This window comes from Malaya genurostris, chromosome 1 (genome assembly GCF_030247185.1).
Source record: "Malaya genurostris strain Urasoe2022 chromosome 1, Malgen_1.1, whole genome shotgun sequence".
Classification (NCBI taxonomy): domain Eukaryota; kingdom Metazoa; phylum Arthropoda; class Insecta; order Diptera; family Culicidae; genus Malaya; species Malaya genurostris.
In genome coordinates, this window is record NC_080570.1 from 96,840,851 (window position 1) to 96,859,590 (window position 18,740).

Below are 18,740 nucleotides of genomic sequence, written 5' to 3' on the forward strand. Positions count from 1 at the left end.
AACGTACCCACGCATCACATCTGTCATGATGGCGCCACGTTACCCTATCAAAAACATCCTGTCTGTCATCTAGACTGTGTTTATTTTTTACATTTACCAACAGAGTTGCCATTCATACAGAATTACCTGTAATGTATTGATTTGTATACGTCCATGCGAATTTTATGCAGGATACAGATTTAATACATATTGCCAAAACTATATACATAATTGTGCCTACTTCTCATCCTCCAACGCAATACAAAATCGATCCCGTTTTGTTACAATATTTACTTGCTTCTGGTCTGCCGCCACTTAATTTTGGGTGAAAACTACCAACACAATGAAAAATAGTCTACATGAACAACGTTGAGTCAAATAAATGGTTAGCTTTCAACATAGCGAAAAAGTTAAATATATTATCAACGTAATCCAATAATTTATTGTGACGATTCATTTTCAACTATTTTGATGAAATCAGGCATCCCTGCAAGCAGCTAATCGATGTTGACAAACGAGGGGAAACCAACTAGTAAAATAACTTTTACATAACACAAGGGGTGTACAGATAGTAAATATTTCGCGCAGTACAATATAGGTGGAACTAGTGCATCACGAAAAATTATTTTTATAAGAATTTACTCATACTGTCATGTCTGTTAGTCTGTGGTGCTACGTCCGAGTATCTGGGACGCTCTCGAGTCCCTTCGAATCTCGGAGAGGGCTACGTCAAGGTGATGGACTTTCCTGTATCTTGTCCAATATTGCCCTGGAAGGTGTGATTCGAAGAGCGAGGATCGACACGAGTGGCACGATCTTCCGAAAGTCCGTACAACTTTTTGCCTTCGCTGACAATATTGATATTGTGACACGTAACCTTGAAAAGATGACGGAAACCTACATCGGACTGAAAGCCGAAGCTAGGCGTATCGGACTGGCCATAAATGCGTCGAAAACAAAATACATGAGAGTAAGATGCTCTAGAGAAGAAACACTACCCCTTCCACCACGAATATTGATAGACGGTGACAATATCGAGGTGGTTGACGAGTTCGTGTATTTGGGCTCACTGGTGACCGCCGATAATGACACCAGCAGAGAAATTCATAGGCGTATTTTGGCAGGGAATCGTGCGTACTTTGGACTCAGAAAAACCCTCCGATCGAGAAAAGTACACCACCGCACGAAATTGACCATCTACAAAACGCTAATTAGACCGGTTGTTCTCTATGGCTACGAGACCTGGACTATGTTGGCAGAGTACCAACGCGCCCTCAGTGTTTTCGAAAGAAAGGTACTGAGGACCATCTATGGCGTAGTGCAGATGGAAGACGGAACGTGGAGACGGCGTATTAATTACGAATTGCAACAGCTGCTAGGAGAACCACCTATCGTACGAACAGCTAAAATCGGACGTCTACGATGGGCTGGGCATGTCATAAGGATGTCGGACGACAGCCCAGTGAAAATGGTTCTTGAATCTAATCCGACTGTTACAAGAAGAAGAGGAGCGGAGCGAGCAAGGTGGATCGATCAAGTGGAGGGTGATCTCAGAAGCATCCGTGCCTTGAGTGGCTGGCGACGAGCAGCCATGGACCGAGTTATGTGGAAACGTATGCTTGATACAGCAAAGGACACCCCAGGCCTATAGCTGTTAGGTAAGGTAAGGTAAGTAACTATTCCACCTGCTTTCATCAAATAAATTGAATATCTAAATATAATTGAAGGGGACGTAATTAGCTGTCTATGCAAATGCGAGTTGAACGATCTTCCAGAAGAGTTGAGAATTTTACGATACTGCAAGTAGTTTGAAAGTAATCTTTCCGATCGTATTAAATATTTTTATTTATTTCGAATTACAGAGCTATCCTGCACCAGAGTCAAGTTCAACAGTTGACCATGTAGGGTAGCTGAGGTATTTTGGTCACTCTAATGTATTTTAGTCCGGCGTACATATTTCTGGAATTCTTGACCACATTGCAGTCCTCAAACAGCCATATTTCTGCTAGACATGTTTTATTATGGCGTGATACTTATTACCCAATTGCGTGGTCCAGGTGTCATATTTGGTGTTCTGAAACGATCCGTCATAATGAAATGCCAAAGTGAAACTGATCCAATACATATTCTGCCTTGTTGAATCGTCCTCCGCAGAGTAATCCAGCAAGATCTAGTTGAGACTCAGGATAATTTCATTTAAAATCAATCACTAACATACATTTGGTCTTGTAGAAGTTTGAAATCACTAGGGAAAATCGGTTTTGATTTTATTCGACACTATTGTTTGTTTATTTACTATGGGGCTCCTTGGTAACTAGTTTTTAGCAACTCAAACAGTGTTGCGCAAGAAGATTATTATTGCCATTTTCAAGGGGTTGCTATATTTGTGGTAACTGGCGGTAAATCGCTCACGAACACTTTTTATTCCGTTTTTTATTCGGAGTGTCTGGTCGTGTCGTCGGTTTCTCTCTGGAGAGAAAGTATTGTCAGATTGATGGGCAGATTAGCTGCCCTTACACGTGACAATATTATTGTCAATCCAAAGTATTGTCAATACCATCAATCCAATTGGTTTGATAATTAGAGTCCGAGTTTTTCGAGAAATTCAAGTGTTTGGTGCTTTAAATATTGCAAATGAATATTAAAATATTGAGAGAAGAGGCCATTACACATATTTAACAGTTTCTCTCTGGAGAGAAAGTATTGTCGGATTGATGAGCAGTTTTGATTTTTTGACAATATTATCGTCAATCCAATGAAGTTTCCATTATACGATCAAAAGTATTGTCAATACTCCTTGTATTGACAATAATATTGTCTCGTGTAAGGGCTGCTTTAAGGGACGAAACTGTCAAAACTTGAGTAATTTTTACTCAAAATAAGAAAAAAATATTTTGTTCAAAATTTGAGTAAGTTCAACTCAAAATTTGAGTTCCTTGCTCTCAAAATGAAGAAACTTTTCTTCGTTAATTTTCATATACAAAGTTATTCTTCTTGCTTTTGAATGCGCAAAGTAGTGATTCAAAGCCGTTTTCTTTTGAACGGTTTGGAGTACAAATTGAATTGTTTTGATATCCTTATGTTGCGCTTTTCACTAAGCATAATTAGCGGCCCTTACACGTGCCAATATTATTGTCAATCCAAAGTATTGTCAATACCGTCAATCCAATTGACTTGGTAACAATCCAATTGAGTCCGCATTTTTCGAACAAATCAAGCGTTTGAACCTTCAAATATTGCAACTGAACATTGAAACATTGAGAGAAGAGTTCATTGCACATATTTGACAGTTTCTTCTCTGGAGAGAAAGTATTGTCGGATTGATGAGCAGTTTTGATTTTTTGACAATATTTTTGTCAATCCAATGAAGTTTCCATTACACGATCAACAGTATTGTCAATACTCCTTGTATTGACAATAATATTGTCTCGTGTAAGGGCCGCAATTGAAACCACAAAACATCTATGATTGACGTTGATTCATGTTTTCAAATCCGGATCTAGAAACGGCAATGGAAAACGACGTATTCTTGCATTCTTTATTTCGATAAGAATATTCCGAGAATGAAAACGCACTGAACTGCAAGAAGTATTTTTTTCACTCAAATGTTTAAAAACTCAACGCTTACTCTAATGTATGAATAAATGCGAGAGAACTCATGGCAACGAGTTTATTTTACTCAAATCCATACTCAAATTTTGACATAGTGTTCCAGTTTATGAATTTGAGTATTCGCAACTCAGACCATGAGTTATGTTCAAAGAGCGTGTATCACGGAAAATAAAAACTACCTATTATTTGACTTCTTTTTACTTAATTTTGAGTACTTCCTTTCATTCGCTCCTTCAATTGTTGTCAAAATACAAAGAGCAAAAACCACCCAACAGCGATAGTTTCGTTCAATAAGCTAAAATTAAGTAAACCGTATTAACTTGAAATTGAGTCAATATGACCCAACTATAGAGTAAATATAACTCATCTTTGAGTATTTTTTTGCACGTGTCTTACGAAAACTACCTAGAGCCACTTTACCTAAAATTAGGTTATTGAACGAAACCCCCAAATTGGGTGGAATGTACTTAAAATTAGGTTGATTTGCGGTTCCGTGTAGATTTGACATTTCTGCCAGTAACGTTCAGAGATGCCAGGTCTGCAGATTTGTCTGTAAATCTGCAGATTTGGGGTATAGTGCTGCAGACATTTTTTGTTGTGCAGACTTTTACAGACTTTTGCAGATTTTTGAAATTCTCACAGACTTTCGTCTTTATTAACAGACTTTTGAAATTTCCGCGACCTTTGCTCGCCAAGTCAGTTTTGCGTGTCATACTTTATAGAGAAATTGCTGCCAGCAAGACATACTTCTGACTGCAGATTTTTTTTCAGATTTACAGACCCTGTCTGCAGATATTTGAAATTTTTACCTGGCATCTCTGGTAACGTTGTGAAATTCTGTTTCAAGCTTTGTTGTGAACAAGTCGCAATATAGTAGTAATGGCTGCGTTGCAAAAAAGTTTTTGTTCTCTACTCAAGTTACGTCGTTGCCATAGTGTTCCGACTGCTCTATATCATGCAAACGTTTTGGATCACTACGAAAATCCACGCAATGTTGGTTCTATGGACAAAAAAGAAAAGGACGTTGGAACTGGACTAGTTGGTGCTCCAGCTTGTGGCGATGTTATGAAACTTCAAATAAGAGTTGATGATAATGGGAAAATTATTGATGCAAAGTTCAAAACATTTGGCTGTGGATCTGCTATTGCATCAAGCTCGCTGGCCACTGAATGGGTTAAGGGTAAAACGTTGGATGAGGCAAAGAAACTTAAAAACACGGATATTGCCAAAGAACTGTCTTTACCCCCGGTGAAACTACATTGTTCAATGCTAGCCGAAGATGCCATCAAAGCAGCATTGGAGGACTACAAGAAAAAGCAAAATAAACAATAGATTGCTTGTTGAAGTTTAGAATAATTTTAATTAGAAGTTAAAAATCCTATAAAACAAAAAAAATCGCTTCGTGCTTTGTAGTTATTTTTGTTCGTGAATGTTATGAACAATAAAGAATGATTGGGATGTAGAAAATCAATGCTAATATAATAATTTTTTTGGTTATTCAAGATGACGGAATTTCTCAAAATGACAAAATGATATTAACATTTATACATTTTATTCACCACATTGCCCTTTGAACACCAGATAGTTTGTTGTAATCTGCTAAATGTCTCCAAACAATTCGACTAACTCGCCATCGATGCACAATGCCTCGAGATCTGGACGTAACGGCGCATCGTTCTCTAACTCGTACTAGTGAGGTATCTCGCGGAAAAGCATGAATTTCAGAGCTAGCAACTTCTCTTAGTTCTACTGGTAGAATAGTATTCTTACGCAACGAATTGATTCGCAATCGATCTTTAGCATGTTCAACAACACACCTTCGTCGTTTAGCATCCTTTAACATCCGCCAGTCGGTCCATTTATTGCGTACTTGCTGAAACTAATAATACTAATTTAGAGCACTTTAATAAAGTAATATTTCAATACTACCCCATATTGCGAAATATGTTGACGACTAATGGAAAAAAGATTAATAATATTATTAAATTGCATGGTATGGCAGAAATATCAAAAATTGAAAAATAACTCCGTCTGTTACGATTCACTTCAATTATACAACATGTTGCAGGGATGCCAGGAAATTTTTCGAATGAAAATTAATTTACTCATCAGAGCTGCCATCAATTTTTTTTAAATCTGTATTTGTCGGAAAAGTTGATTGTACAACATCTATCTCGAAAAATCTATTGTCATATTGTCGCAAAACTGAAATGTAGAAGCGCTGCTTGTTTAGAGATGATACTTTCAGCAAGAGCTGTCAAATCGGTAGGCATATTTCTAATTACTCCACCTTTTCAACGATTTCTTATGAAAACGTGCAAATTCATTTGAAAAATCACAGTAGAAGTTGAAGCAAAAATTTTTACTCTGAGGTGGTAATGTTGATCTTAATTCATTGTGCGAAATCTAGTTTATTAGTTCATTGTGCGAAATCTAGTTATTTATTATTATTATTTATTTATATTTCTAATTACTCCACCTTTTCAACGATTTCTTATGAAAACGTGCAAATTCATTTGAAAAATCACAGTAGAAGTTGAAGAAAAAGCACAGACTAACAGACATGACAGTATGAGTAAATACTTATAAAAATAATTTTTCGTGATGCACTAGTTCCACCTATATTGTACTGCGCGAACTATTTACTATCTGTACACCCCTTGTGTTATGTACAAGTTTTTTTACTAGTTGGTTTCCCCTCGTTTGTCAACACCGATCAGCTGCTTGCAGGGATGCCTGATTTCATCAACATATTTGAAAATGAATCGTCACAATAAATTATTGGATTACGTTGATAATATATTTAACTTTTTAGCGATGCTGGAAGGTAACCATTTATTTGACTCAACGTTGTTCATCTAGACTAATTTTTATTGTGTTGGTAGTTTTCACCAGAAATTATGCGGCGGCAGACCAGAAGCAAGTAAATATTGTAACAAAACGGGTTCGATTTTGTATTGCGTTGGAGGATGAGAAGTAGCCACAATTCTGTATATAGTTTTGGGCAATATGTATTAAATCTGTATCCTGCATGAAATTCGCATGGACGTATACAAATCAATATATTACAGGTAATTCTGTATGAATGGCAACTCTGTTGGTAAATGAAAAAAATAAACACAGCCTAGATGACAGACAGGATGTTTTCGATAGGGTAACGTGGCGCCATCATGACACATGTGAGTACTGTCCCAAATAAAGGAATATTCGAAATGACCGTTAAAATTATTGAAGAATCTAATTTGAGTGTCCTGTCTGTTAGTCTGTGGAAAAAGTTTTTACTCTGAGGTGGTAATGTTGATCTTAGTTCATTGTGCGAAATCTAGTTTATTCAGAATAGATCATTAAACTTGGTTTGATACCATTTTTCAAATGCCTGGAAATAACAAATAAAGTATCCAAAATAAATAGTACTCGATCGCTATACATTCTAGTCCTCGAGAAATCAACATTACATTGGTTTCTGTTTAAAAGTTGCTAACATTATGGATGAGATGTCGTCACTCTGGTTTAGGCTCTCGAATCTTAGCAGCGTAGCTTGTGTTCAACATTATGCAAAGTCTAAATTGTAAACAATTCTACTGAACTGTCAATGGTAAAGCTGAATTTATTGTGAAAGTTCACAAGAAAGCATAAAAATTCGGCCTAATAAGAGAATTCAAGCAGAGTTGTTGTACAAATAGCTGATATTCCGCAGCATCGTTTCACTCGCATTTCTATATTAATTGATTTTAATGCTAAAATGAACCTAAAAACCAGAAAACAACCTTTTGTTTTTATTGCTCGCCAGGTCAGTTTTGTGTAAACGTTTATAGAGAAATTGAAGCCTGCAGACATTTTTTCGAATCTACCAATCTACAGACTTTTGCAACCCTGTTGTAATATATTCAATTTTTTCACATGCCATCCCTGGTCAAAGTACTTAGTTTGGAAGCACTGGCGCGGGGCGAAGGAATCACAACAGTTGCACGTGTAGGTCATTTTTTCTGCTCTGAGATATGTCACGAATTATTGTTAAAAATATTCCTAATGGGGTGAGATGATTCTTTTAATTGGTGAATTGGGTGAAATATCAATTGCAATTATGTATCTTTCAGATATCCGAATCAAAATTACGTGAACATTTTAGTCACTGCGGTATCGTAACAGATGTTCAATTAAAGTATACTCCAGAAGGCAAATTCCGGAACTTCGGATTTATCGGATATGAATCTGAAATACAAGCATCGCAAGCGATAAGTCACTATAATAATACTTTTCTTAGGAGTTCTAAAATAACTGTCGCTGCGTGTGTGTCTCTAAGTGAAGTCAAAGAAATTAAATCTTGGAGCAAACACAGGATTGAACAAACTAAGCAACAAAACGAGACCAAATTTACGAAAAACAACTCTAAAAAAGCTGATGAAATTTTGCAGAAGCATGAAAATGATCCTATGTTCAAAGAGTTTATTGATGTTCAGCAAAATGCAGTGTCGGTGGTTTGGGATAATCGATTACAACAAAATAAAGAAACTAAATCTAATCACGATCTGCAAGAAAAAAGTCCCATAGAAGGAGAAAATGACCAAGAGCTAAAAACAAAGCCACGAAAACTTACAAACCTGTTCGTGGCAAAAATTCATAATATTCCATCACAGATAAAGCGACAGGATCTGATTCGATTCTTTAAACCTGTCAAACCATGCTCTATACGGATACCACCAAAACAAAAAGGATTCGCATATGTGGGCTACAAAACGGAAGCGGAGTTGACGAAAGCGTTAATGAAGGATAAAAGTTTTCTCGGAGGAAAACAGGTTAAAGTGGTAGATTTCACCGCTAAAGATCGTCAACGATGTGACGTATCGAAGAAGATCTATAAGAATGAACATCCTATTTGGATTCGACAGAAGGAATCAATTTGCAGCGATAGCATAGTGGAAAGCGGAAAGCTGTTTTGCCGAAATCTTGCATATTCAGTAAAGGAAGACGATTTGAAACATTTATTTGAACAGTTTGGTCCTGTAGCAGACATTGATCTACCAATCGACGTGAATACTAGGAAACTTAAGGTAATGAAATATGTAAAATAGAAACCTAGTAGAATTTCCAATTTCTAAGTGCTCGCTTCTAATTTTTGAAATCTATATAGAAATAAAAAATGAAGGAGTGGCAAGGTGTCATGTATTATAAACAAAGATAAAATTTTACCTTTGATGTAAATTCTGCATATGCGCAGGCTTCCTGATCTCACACAAATTAAGAATTTTAATATCAATAATCTGGAAAAAAGAAAACATGAACTGTTAGCAACAAATGGGAAGATGTGTCAAATAAACCCATAAAAGTTAATTATCGTACAACATTTTAGACCAAATAGAATGTTGGCGAAAACTTTTCGACTAAATAGTGTAAACTTTGTATTAATCCATTTAGTATAGCGGAATTCTTTATATTTTTTTCAAAAGCGATATCAAACTGTTATACTCTAAAGTATATACTTTAAAGTATAACTTGACCTTCTGTTTCAACAGCTTTGCATAGCTGGTGTTACGATCCTACTAACATTAAAAATCCTTCTAGGCTGGGACTCTAACATACAACGGGCTTGTAAGACCAGTGCCCTATGCATTAAACTGTCAACCCGGGTTATTTTCGTAAAGAACTCTTTCGTTATATGCCCTCATTTACATTGCCTTTTTATAGCTCTATGGAATACATTCATTGTTTAACGCTGTTCGGTGCATTTTTCTCGAATGCAAACGACTAGCAAATGAATGTCTGTGAAACTCCATTATGTTGAATTTCTCCATAGTTTAATACTGTTAAAGGTATTTTCCTTGAGTGACGTAACGTAACGTGACGTGATGTAACCGACGAAACGCATTGTTTTTTCCGCTCAATTTTCACGAAGATGGCTTAACCGATTTAAGCTAATTTAGGTTCTTTTCGGTGCTACTTTTACTCATTACCGCACAATTTGCTCGGATATGGATTAACTGATATAAATCCCTCCCTTTGGTTGGTGGGCTTGACAGTATTGCAAACATCATCACATACAATCAATTAGCGTTACAATTTGATAAAGATATGCGTTACAGTTTTTAGTTTCATAATTGAATTATATGAATAATATATAGAACGACTTGAATAAGATGTTGATTGCATTACGCTCCAACATCCGGGGTTGGAGAGGCCGGCAGGGCTTAACTGAGCTCTTTTTTATGTTTTATTTTCATACTACCGGCCCTTATTACCAGTGTGAAGTGAAAATTAAGTACAGTAAACGTATCCCAATTGGGTTTCACACGATGACAATAAATGAACGGTAAATCGAATCCATCTTTGACGTTTATTGGTGGTTTGTGTACCATGGAATACTGTGGAATGAAATAGAATATTGTAGAATATAATAAAATAATAATGACCGAACCAATGAGCAAACCACTGATAGCTGTCAAACCATGTTCATCCAGTTTGTATTGTGAGGATGTATCGTTTGGGACCTGATGGGTGAGATGATGTTTGAATGAAATGTAAGAGTGAGTGCATGCAAGAACGGTAATAAAGGCCACCGTTTCAGCTCAGGACTAACGATCGACCAATAGAAGAGATAGAAATTGGGTAACGGTACCCCCATTCATCTCAAATCCATTAGTCATTTCATGTACGAAAACCATTAGTTAGAGTGAGATCTGTTATCTCTGTTTGATAGATTAATTTCAAGAATAACATGAAATTTGGAGCATTTTTTTTTTGTTCGTTAAAACAGCAGTATTGAATCATTTCTGAACTACTTTTATGTGCCATTGCTTCTTACAGACGAGGCAAAGATTTTGTATTCGATTTTATCTCAATAAATTTATTGAAAGTCGAGTAATCGGTAAAATAACATGGTGACTCTACTAATGAGATGACTATTGGCACACAAATTTTAGTTAGAATCTATTAAAATAGAAATAGTAACTCAATGTTGTGATGCGTGCTTGTGGAATACATGTAGGTATGTATGCATGTGTGTATGCGTGTGTGCCTGTGTGTATGTATGTGTTTTTGTGTGTACAACATACATTATACCGTTCCCTCGGGTGTGTTGTATTAAATTGGTTGTGACACATTTCGATTGCGAGTCAGTGTACCAGATGTTCAAAAGTGCCTGAGCGGATGGTAATATACTGTCAAGGATCAACCGAAGATAACGAAATGTGAACATGCTGTAGCAATACTATTAAACCCAAGTGTTATTATCATTTAAATAAAAACGCATGTCCTCAGTTCTTATCCGTCAAACCATGATGAGCTGCTCTACAAAGATCAATAAAACAATTATTTTTTTTTTTTTTTTTTTTTTTGGAAACGGATGACTGGATGAGGAACAAGAAATTCACGATCTAACGAACTAAAAACAACAGAAACAAGAAATACGAAAATTCTGAAAGAATTAGAAAGGAATCTTGGTAAGAATATAAACACCATTGCATACAACTAACTTTTACATTTAAGGAAGCAACATAACATGCCAGCAAAAGTACGGAGTGAAAAATGACAACAAAAGACACGAATCACAGCTGAATAGAACACTGGAATTAAGGTAAAACAGAATAGAAACTATGAACAAAGGTAAGAAAACCAACATGAATAAATAATAGAAACTGCTGGGTAACAATGTAATTTCCTCATATTGAAAGAGGCGTTTATATGGCGCGCATGCGCTAATTCGGCCTGATACAAATTAACGGGGAGGGCAATACATTTTGGACAGGGCTGTAAAAAGCTGATTGGAACCCTTTCCCCACCAAAATGTAATATAAGGAAACTATAAGGATATGGATTAACTGATATAAATAATTAAAAGTTCGAGGCTAAAATTGGGCAGTGGTTCGATTTCAAATATCATATGGTTGACACGTCATGTTTCGGATATATAATCGTACAAGTGACGTAATCGTCAAATTATTTTTTTCTATCCGCATAATTATCTCAGTGACCTATGATCGCGTTCAAATGTATTATTGTTGCCGAATATTTGACATACACGCTGAAGCATGATTTTGTGAAATACCCGAAATAATTTGAATAAATTGGTGCCAAAAATGAGACCACATTAGTGTCAGAAATCATACTAATAAAAAGAAAAATAAATATGTTGACTGGTTCGATGAAAGAGAATTATCAGCATTATCACACCACTAATTTTGTTGTTTAGCGTTTAGTGTATTTTTCACCATTCAAACAACATTTGCGTGATAACCGTGAAACAATTAAAAATCGAACAAAGAAAATGATTTTAATGCCGTTTTTCATTGAAAAACACTGGTGGCGTGGATTGCTCTGATTTTGCACTTTCGAGCAGCAATGCAATATTTTGACGGTGTTCCATTGCCATTTCTGCTCGGAAGTGCAAAACCAGAGCAATCCACGCCACCAGTGTTTCTCAATGAAAAACGCCATAAAAAATCAGATCGGGATTAATTTTTTAAAGCGTGAAAATTTTAAAATGCACCCAGGTGAGTATAATAGAGAAAGACGTAGTCCTACTAAACATTGTTTTCATTTCCGAAGAGGTTGCTATTCATCCCACCTAGAATAAGAAATAGGTTATCGGAGTTTGACTGTGCTGTTGTAAAGATAGTGAGGAACCGGTGCACCACTCATTTGTCTACGATTTCGAGAATTATTCTACCTGCTAGAAATTGGTAAAACAGTTTGTTTCAAAGAATCAACCAGAATTTGTTTGATATCGAGAGAGTCCTTTATAATCGTTCTGATGCGGTCTTCAAGAGTTTTATATGATTATACAAAAGAATATTGACGCATCTCGTTATATATGTGAACAAATTCAATAATAGTGACTACAATAACTTTCGTTGTATATATTTGTGGGTAATAATAATTCGTTTTAATCAATCATTTTTGTGATATTTCGCAAAGGTCAACAATTCATCAATTTATATCATTTCTCGTGCAGTTTATTGACAATACTATCTGGTTAAATAATGGCGTTTTCGTTTTTAATTTGCACTACACCGGTGCAGTGCTACACTGAGGCATGAATAAACGAACAAAAATGACGAAAACATAAACAGTAACCATTGACTACAATAACCATTGCACAGAGCTACACCAAACTTTTGATTAGTGCTACACCAGTGGTATCGGTGCAGAAAAAGTGTAGCCCTGGTTTAGTGCAATTGGTAAAAACGAACGGTTTCGCTACACCGGTGTAGTGCAATTTAAAAACGAAAACGACATTAAAAACGAAAACGACATAAGTTCACTCTGATTTAGATGAGAAGGAAATGATATGATTTCAAAACACACACGCTGTTTGCCCTATTGAATATTGTCGTCTCTAATAGGGAATGTCAAAGCCGGCCGCGTTTTAGAACTATAACACGAAAAGTAGCTCAGCGCTCGTTACAAATTTAAAATCTCAACTGAAATTAAATCTTCTTTTAATGTCGTTTTCGTTTTTAAATTCCACTACACTGGTGTAGCGAAAGATGCACTGAAACCGTTCGTTTTTACCAATTGCACTACACCAGTGCTACACTTTTTCTGCACCGATGCCACTGGTGTAGCACTCATCAAAAGTTTGGTGTAGCTCTGTGCAATTAGGTTTTGCACGATGACGACACAAATGAACTGCCGATGAATCAAGTTCATCTTTGACAGTTGCCGTGTACTTGTTTTTTTGCGACTGCAAGTTGAAAATTGAAAAATTGACGAAAAAGTGCCTGTTAAAAACGTATTCCACAGTAAAAATAACTAAAAAGATTGCCCTGTATGTGTTTCCAGCATCAAGGTGCGATTTATGTACGAATCTGTTGAGTGTGAGGCGACTTGCAATTTTTACATTCGAACGATGAACTTCTGATGAACTTTTAAACTGTAAACAAGTACACGTCGACTGTCAAAAAAAGTTCATTCTGTTCATTTTTGTGAGGTTATGTCATGTTCGTGCAAAACCTAATGGAATCGTTTATTGTAGTCAATGGTTACTGTTTATATTTTCGTCATTTTTGTTCGTTTATTCATGCCTCAGTGTAGCACTGCACCAGTGTGGTGCAAATTAGAAACGAAAACGCCATAAGTTTCTTGCTTGCCTTTTTAAAACCTCTCCAAAGTGAATAAAGATTTGTCGTCTTCATCACCTTCCTGCTTGAGAAAGACAAAAAGGTTTTCTTCTTCGTTGTGATTTATTCTTGGCGTATTTTGGGTAGGGCAACGGTGCACCCATTCATCTTAGCTTCTGTAGTCATTTCACATACGAAAACCTTAAGTTAGAGTGAGATCACTGTCTTCGTTCGATAGATTGACTTGCAGAATAACATGTAATTAGGTGTATTCGCTACGAGTTTTCGCATCACTATAACATCAATTATGCACACTATTTCTTCTGCGATATTGCTTAGAGCCGAAGCAAAGTTATTGTATCTGTTTTTGTCACAATACGTTGATTGAGAGTCGAATAATCGGTAAAATAACATGGTAACTCTACTAATGAGATGACTATTGGTACAATAGCCCTACATGGAAATTGAGATTCAAACAATTTTTGGCATTAAGAATGTCTTATTCTTCACTATTAGGTTTTTTACCGTCACTGCTAACCTCAATCGGATGAACACTTTTTGACAGTCCAGCAGTACTGTTTGTAAACAGAAATTTCTTTTGTTTGTTTATTGACAAATTGGATCAGACCATTTACGGTCCGTATCGCCTAAATAAAGTTTTAAAACATTTGTTCGCGATTGAATACGGTTCGTTTTTTTTTTTTATTTAATCACATATTTTAAGGCACATTGCGTTAAGCTATAAGATGCCGAGGGCATATGTTTAAACTACTTAAACTAGATTTTTTTTTTATTTTCACATCATATGAGCTTTGGGAGATCTAGTCTTCAACGGGTGGTCGGCAGTGGCTGGCTGGATCTTGTACGCTGGAGTAAACTGGCACGACGTTGGTACGCATCACTGTTGGTCGCATCTTTTCGTTCGTGTGGGTCCGCGGAAAACACCCCCGACTACGGGGAGCCGGCTGATGGCCCGCATAATCATCGACTTGAGCGGCTCTCCGTGGTGGTGAATTTTGTGGAAGAGAAGGAAAGAAACAGAGAGAAGTTTATGTTGTTGAAAAAGGTGGTAAGGGAGCGAAACTACTTAGATCAGCGATAAGATCTAATTAGTTGACATCGAGATGGTGAATAGACGGGGACGGGGGAGCAAAAAATTAGTGACAGCAGAAAGATCTTGTTAGTTTTTCGATGAAGATGGTGGACAGACGACATTTGGGGAGGTTCGAGCGGATGTTAAGTACGAGGTTGAAGGAGGATGTTGTGGAACCCTTCAGCAGATCAGACTTGTAAGTTAATGTTCTTTATGAACTGATATAAGAGCAGCATATAGGGAAGGTCTCGATGGGCCAACACGTCTCGTACTGGGACCATGGGTGATATACCTCGGGCCCGAAGGGAGTCAATTAGCTGTGATCTGGCGCCACAATACTCGGTACATACCCAGACAACATGTTCAATGTCGTGATAACCCTTATCGCATGTGCAGAGACCATTCTCCACAAGCCCGATACGCCGGAGGTGCGTATCCAAGGTGTTATGATTAGACATGAGCCGGGACATCACACGAATGAAATCCCGACCCACATTCATCCCTCTGAACCAAGGTTTCGTCGATACCTTTGGGATAATGGAGTGTAACCATCGTCCCAGTTCCCCATTACTCCATGAAGTTTGCCAACTTTCGAGCGTCCTTTGACGAGATACAGTGAAAAATTCGTTGAAGCAAATTGGTCTTTCATAAATTTCACCTTCTAATGCGCCCACTTTAGCCAATGAGTCTGCCTTTTCATTTCCCGGAATGGAACAATGTGATGGGACCCAGACTAAGGATATTAAATAAGACCGACCAGATAAAGTTCTCAAGTGTTCCCGTATTTTCCCCAGGAAATATGGGGGATACTTTCCTGGCTTCATTGCCCGGAGAGCTTCTATTGAGCTTAGACTGTCCGTGACAATGAAGTAATGGTCTTTGGGCAAGGATTCAATGATCTCGAGGGTGTACTGAATAGCAGCTAATTCTGCGACGTAAACTGAAGCCGGATCACTGAGTTTGTAAGAAGCGGTGATGTTTTGATTGAAGATGTCGAAGCCTGTGGACCTGTTGATGTTTGATCCGTCAGTGTAAAACATCTTTTCACAGTTGACTGTTCTAAATTTTTTATAAAAAATATTAGGGACCACTTGAGGGCGTACGTGATCCGGAATTCCACGAATCTCTTCTCTCATGGAAGTGTCGAAAAACACAGTAGAATCAGAAGTATCCAAGAAATGAGCACGGTTGGGAACAAACGAAGAAGGGTTAATATTCTGAGCCATGTAATCAAAATACAAGGACATAAAACGGGTCTGAGAATTGAGCTCGACAAGCCTTTCGAAGTTTTCAATCACCATCGGATTCAAAATATCGCATCGGATTAGCAATCGATATGAGAGATCCCAAAATCGATTTTTCAACGGTAAGACGCCCGCAAGCACTTCGAGACTCATCGTATGAGTCGACTGCATGCAACCTAAGGAAATACGCAAGCAACGATACTGTATTTTTTCCAGCTTAATGAAATGCGTATTCGCGGCGGAGCGAAAGCAGAAACACCCATATTCCATTACGGACAATATCGTTGTTTGGTACAGCCTTATTAGGTCTCCTGGGTGGGCACCCCACCAAGTACCGGTTATTGTACGGAGAAAGTTGATTCTCTGCTGGCATTTCTGTTTCAGATACCTAACATGACATCCCCAGGTGCCTTTGGAGTCGAACCAGACCCCGAGATATTTAAATGTGAAGACCTGAGCTATGTTTTCACCCCCTAGTTGAAGCTGTAGTTGTGCTGGTTCTCGCTTCCTTGAAAATACAACCAGCCCATGTTGACAAGTTATCGAGGGTATCTTGTAATGGTCCTTGAAGATCGGCTGCTTTGGGTCCTATAATAGACACAACGCTGTCGTCAGCAAGTTGTCGCAGCGTGCAAGATGTATTGATACATTCATCAATGTTGTTTACGTAAAAATTGTATAAAAGGGGGCTTAAGCATGAGCCCTGAGGAAGACCCATGTAACTGAATCGTATTGTCGACAAATCACCATGCGCGAAATACATGTATTTCTCGGACAATAGATTATACAAAAAGTTATTCAAAATTGGTGAAAGACCATGCTGATGCAACTTTTCAGATAGGATGTTTATTGAAACTGAGTCAAAAGCCCCCTTGATGTCTAAGAAAACTGATGCCATTTGTTCTTTACGAGCAAATGTCATTTGAATTTCTGTTGAGAGCAACGCAAGACAATCGTTCGTTCCTTTGCCCCTGCGGAAACCAAATTGTGTATCTGAAAGTAAGCCATTAGTCTCGACCCAATTGTCTAGACGAAACAGAATCATTTTTTCGAACAATTTCCGGATACAAGAAAGCATGGCAATCGGCCGATACGAATTGTGATCGGAGGCTGGTTTTCCTGGTTTTTGAATGGCGATAACTCTTACTTGTCTCCAGTCATGTGGGACAATATTATCCTCAAGAAGCCTGTTGAATAAATTCAATAAGCGTCTTTTAGCAGAGTCAGGCAAATTTTTCAACAAGTTGAATTTAATTTTGTCTAACCCCGGAGCTTTATTGTTACACGACAAGAGCGCAAGTGAGAACTCTACCATCGAAAAAGGTGTTTCGTTTCTGTTTGATGAGGCGACGCGCATGATCGTCTGTTCCGGAACAGAGTCAGGACATACTTTTTTAGCGAAATCGAATATCCAGCGGTTAGAATATTCCTCGCTTTCGTTCATGGTGTTTTTGTTGCGCATTCGTCGGGCTGTGTTCCAAAGAGTGCTCATCGATGTTTCTTTTGTTAATCCGTCAACAAACCGTCGCCAGTAACCTAGTTTTTTTGCTTTAACTAAGTTCTTCATTTGCTTTTCTAGCGCCGCGTAATTGCGATAATTATCAGGTGTTCCATATTTTCTGAACTTTTTGAATGCTAAAGATCTTTCCGCGTTCAATGATGAGCACTCTTTGTCCCACCACGGATTGGGAGAACGGATGTTAGTTTTCGCGCCGGGTACACGTTTCGTCTGAGCTTGAATCGCGGAGTCGAGAATCAAGCCAGCCAAAAACGTGTACTCTTCCTCCGGAGGAAGTTCTTGTGTTGTTTCGAGTTTCTCAGACATCGAATTAGCGTATTCTTTCCAATCAATATTTCGTGTGAGGTCATACGAAACATTGATTGTCTCCGATGGTCGTAATCCGCAGGTGATTGAAATTACGATAGGTAGATGATCGCTACCGTGGGGATCAGGGATCACCTTCCACTTGCAATCCAGCCGTAGTGATGTCGAGCAAAGGGATAAATCCAGCGCACTTGGTCTTGCTGGTGGTGCAGGAATCCGTGTCATTTCTCCCGTATTAAGAATTGCCATATTGAAGTTATCGCAAAGATCATAGATCACGGTTGATCTATTGTCATCATGAAGACAACCCCAACCCGTACCATGTGAGTTGAAGTCACCTAAAACTAACGTTGGTGCGGGAAGGAGCTCAATTATATCGCTTAGCCGCCGATGCCCAATCGAGGCCCTTGGAGGAATGTAGATGGAAGCAATGCAAAGGTCTTTGCCTTTAATTCTGACCTGACATGCGACAACTTCAATACCTGGTATCGATGGGAGGTTAATTCGGAAGAAGGAATAGCACTTTTTGATCCCCAAAAGTACTCCTCCGTAGGGATCATCTCGATCCAGGCGAATTATGTTAAAATCGTGGAAGTTGAGGGTTACATTTGAGGTCAGCCAGGTTTCACACAAAGCAAATGCGTCGCATTTTAAACTATTTAAAAGAACTTTGAAGGAATCAATTTTCGGGAGGATACTTCTGCTGTTCCACTGTAGTACAGTGATTGCATCCTTAACCTCGTTCGATGTATTAGCCATCAAAGGATACAATCTCTGAAAGGAGGGGCCATTTAGCAGTCAACTGCTTCAAAAATGCTTTAATTGTTGGCATAAATGTCATCAACAGACTCTTGAGAGGATCAGTGACGTTGAAGGTTCTAAGAATCCAGTCCACAATGTTAGAGAATTTCAGTATTCCAGCACTTGATTGA

The 18,740-nt window shown here is 37.9% G+C and overlaps 3 protein-coding genes across 4 annotated transcripts in view; 2 read left to right on the forward strand and 1 right to left on the reverse strand.

Moving 5' to 3' along the window:
- Window positions 1–4,406: 4,406 nt before the first annotated feature.
- On the forward strand, window positions 4,407–5,062 carry LOC131425192 (iron-sulfur cluster assembly scaffold protein IscU). The gene has a single exon (XM_058586852.1). It carries the CDS (start codon window positions 4,471–4,473, stop codon window positions 4,921–4,923), a length of 453 nt encoding a protein of 150 aa, XP_058442835.1. The 5' UTR covers window positions 4,407–4,470; the 3' UTR covers window positions 4,924–5,062.
- Window positions 5,063–5,126: 64 nt separating this feature from the next.
- LOC131425193 (small ribosomal subunit protein uS14m) lies at window positions 5,127–5,679 on the reverse strand. Of its 2 annotated transcripts, none has more exons than XM_058586854.1 (2): window positions 5,521–5,679; window positions 5,127–5,470 (listed from the first exon to the last, which is right to left on the reverse strand). In XM_058586854.1, exons 1-2 carry the CDS (start codon window positions 5,581–5,583, stop codon window positions 5,147–5,149), a joined length of 387 nt encoding a protein of 128 aa, XP_058442837.1. In that variant the 5' UTR covers window positions 5,584–5,679; the 3' UTR covers window positions 5,127–5,146. The 2 variants fall into 2 exon arrangements, with proteins under 2 accessions (XP_058442837.1, XP_058442838.1); XM_058586855.1 differs by having other exon boundaries at window positions 5,127–5,464; window positions 5,521–5,669.
- Window positions 5,680–7,501: 1,822 nt separating this feature from the next.
- Window positions 7,502–18,740, forward strand: part of LOC131425194 (probable RNA-binding protein 19) — a 28,384-nt gene continuing 17,145 nt past the window's right edge. Inside the window, exons 1-2 of the mRNA XM_058586856.1 lie at window positions 7,502–7,625; window positions 7,689–8,642. Of these exons, the coding sequence (XP_058442839.1) occupies window positions 7,590–7,625; window positions 7,689–8,642 (990 nt within the window). The 5' untranslated portion in view covers window positions 7,502–7,589. The remainder of the gene's footprint in view (window positions 7,626–7,688; window positions 8,643–18,740) is intronic.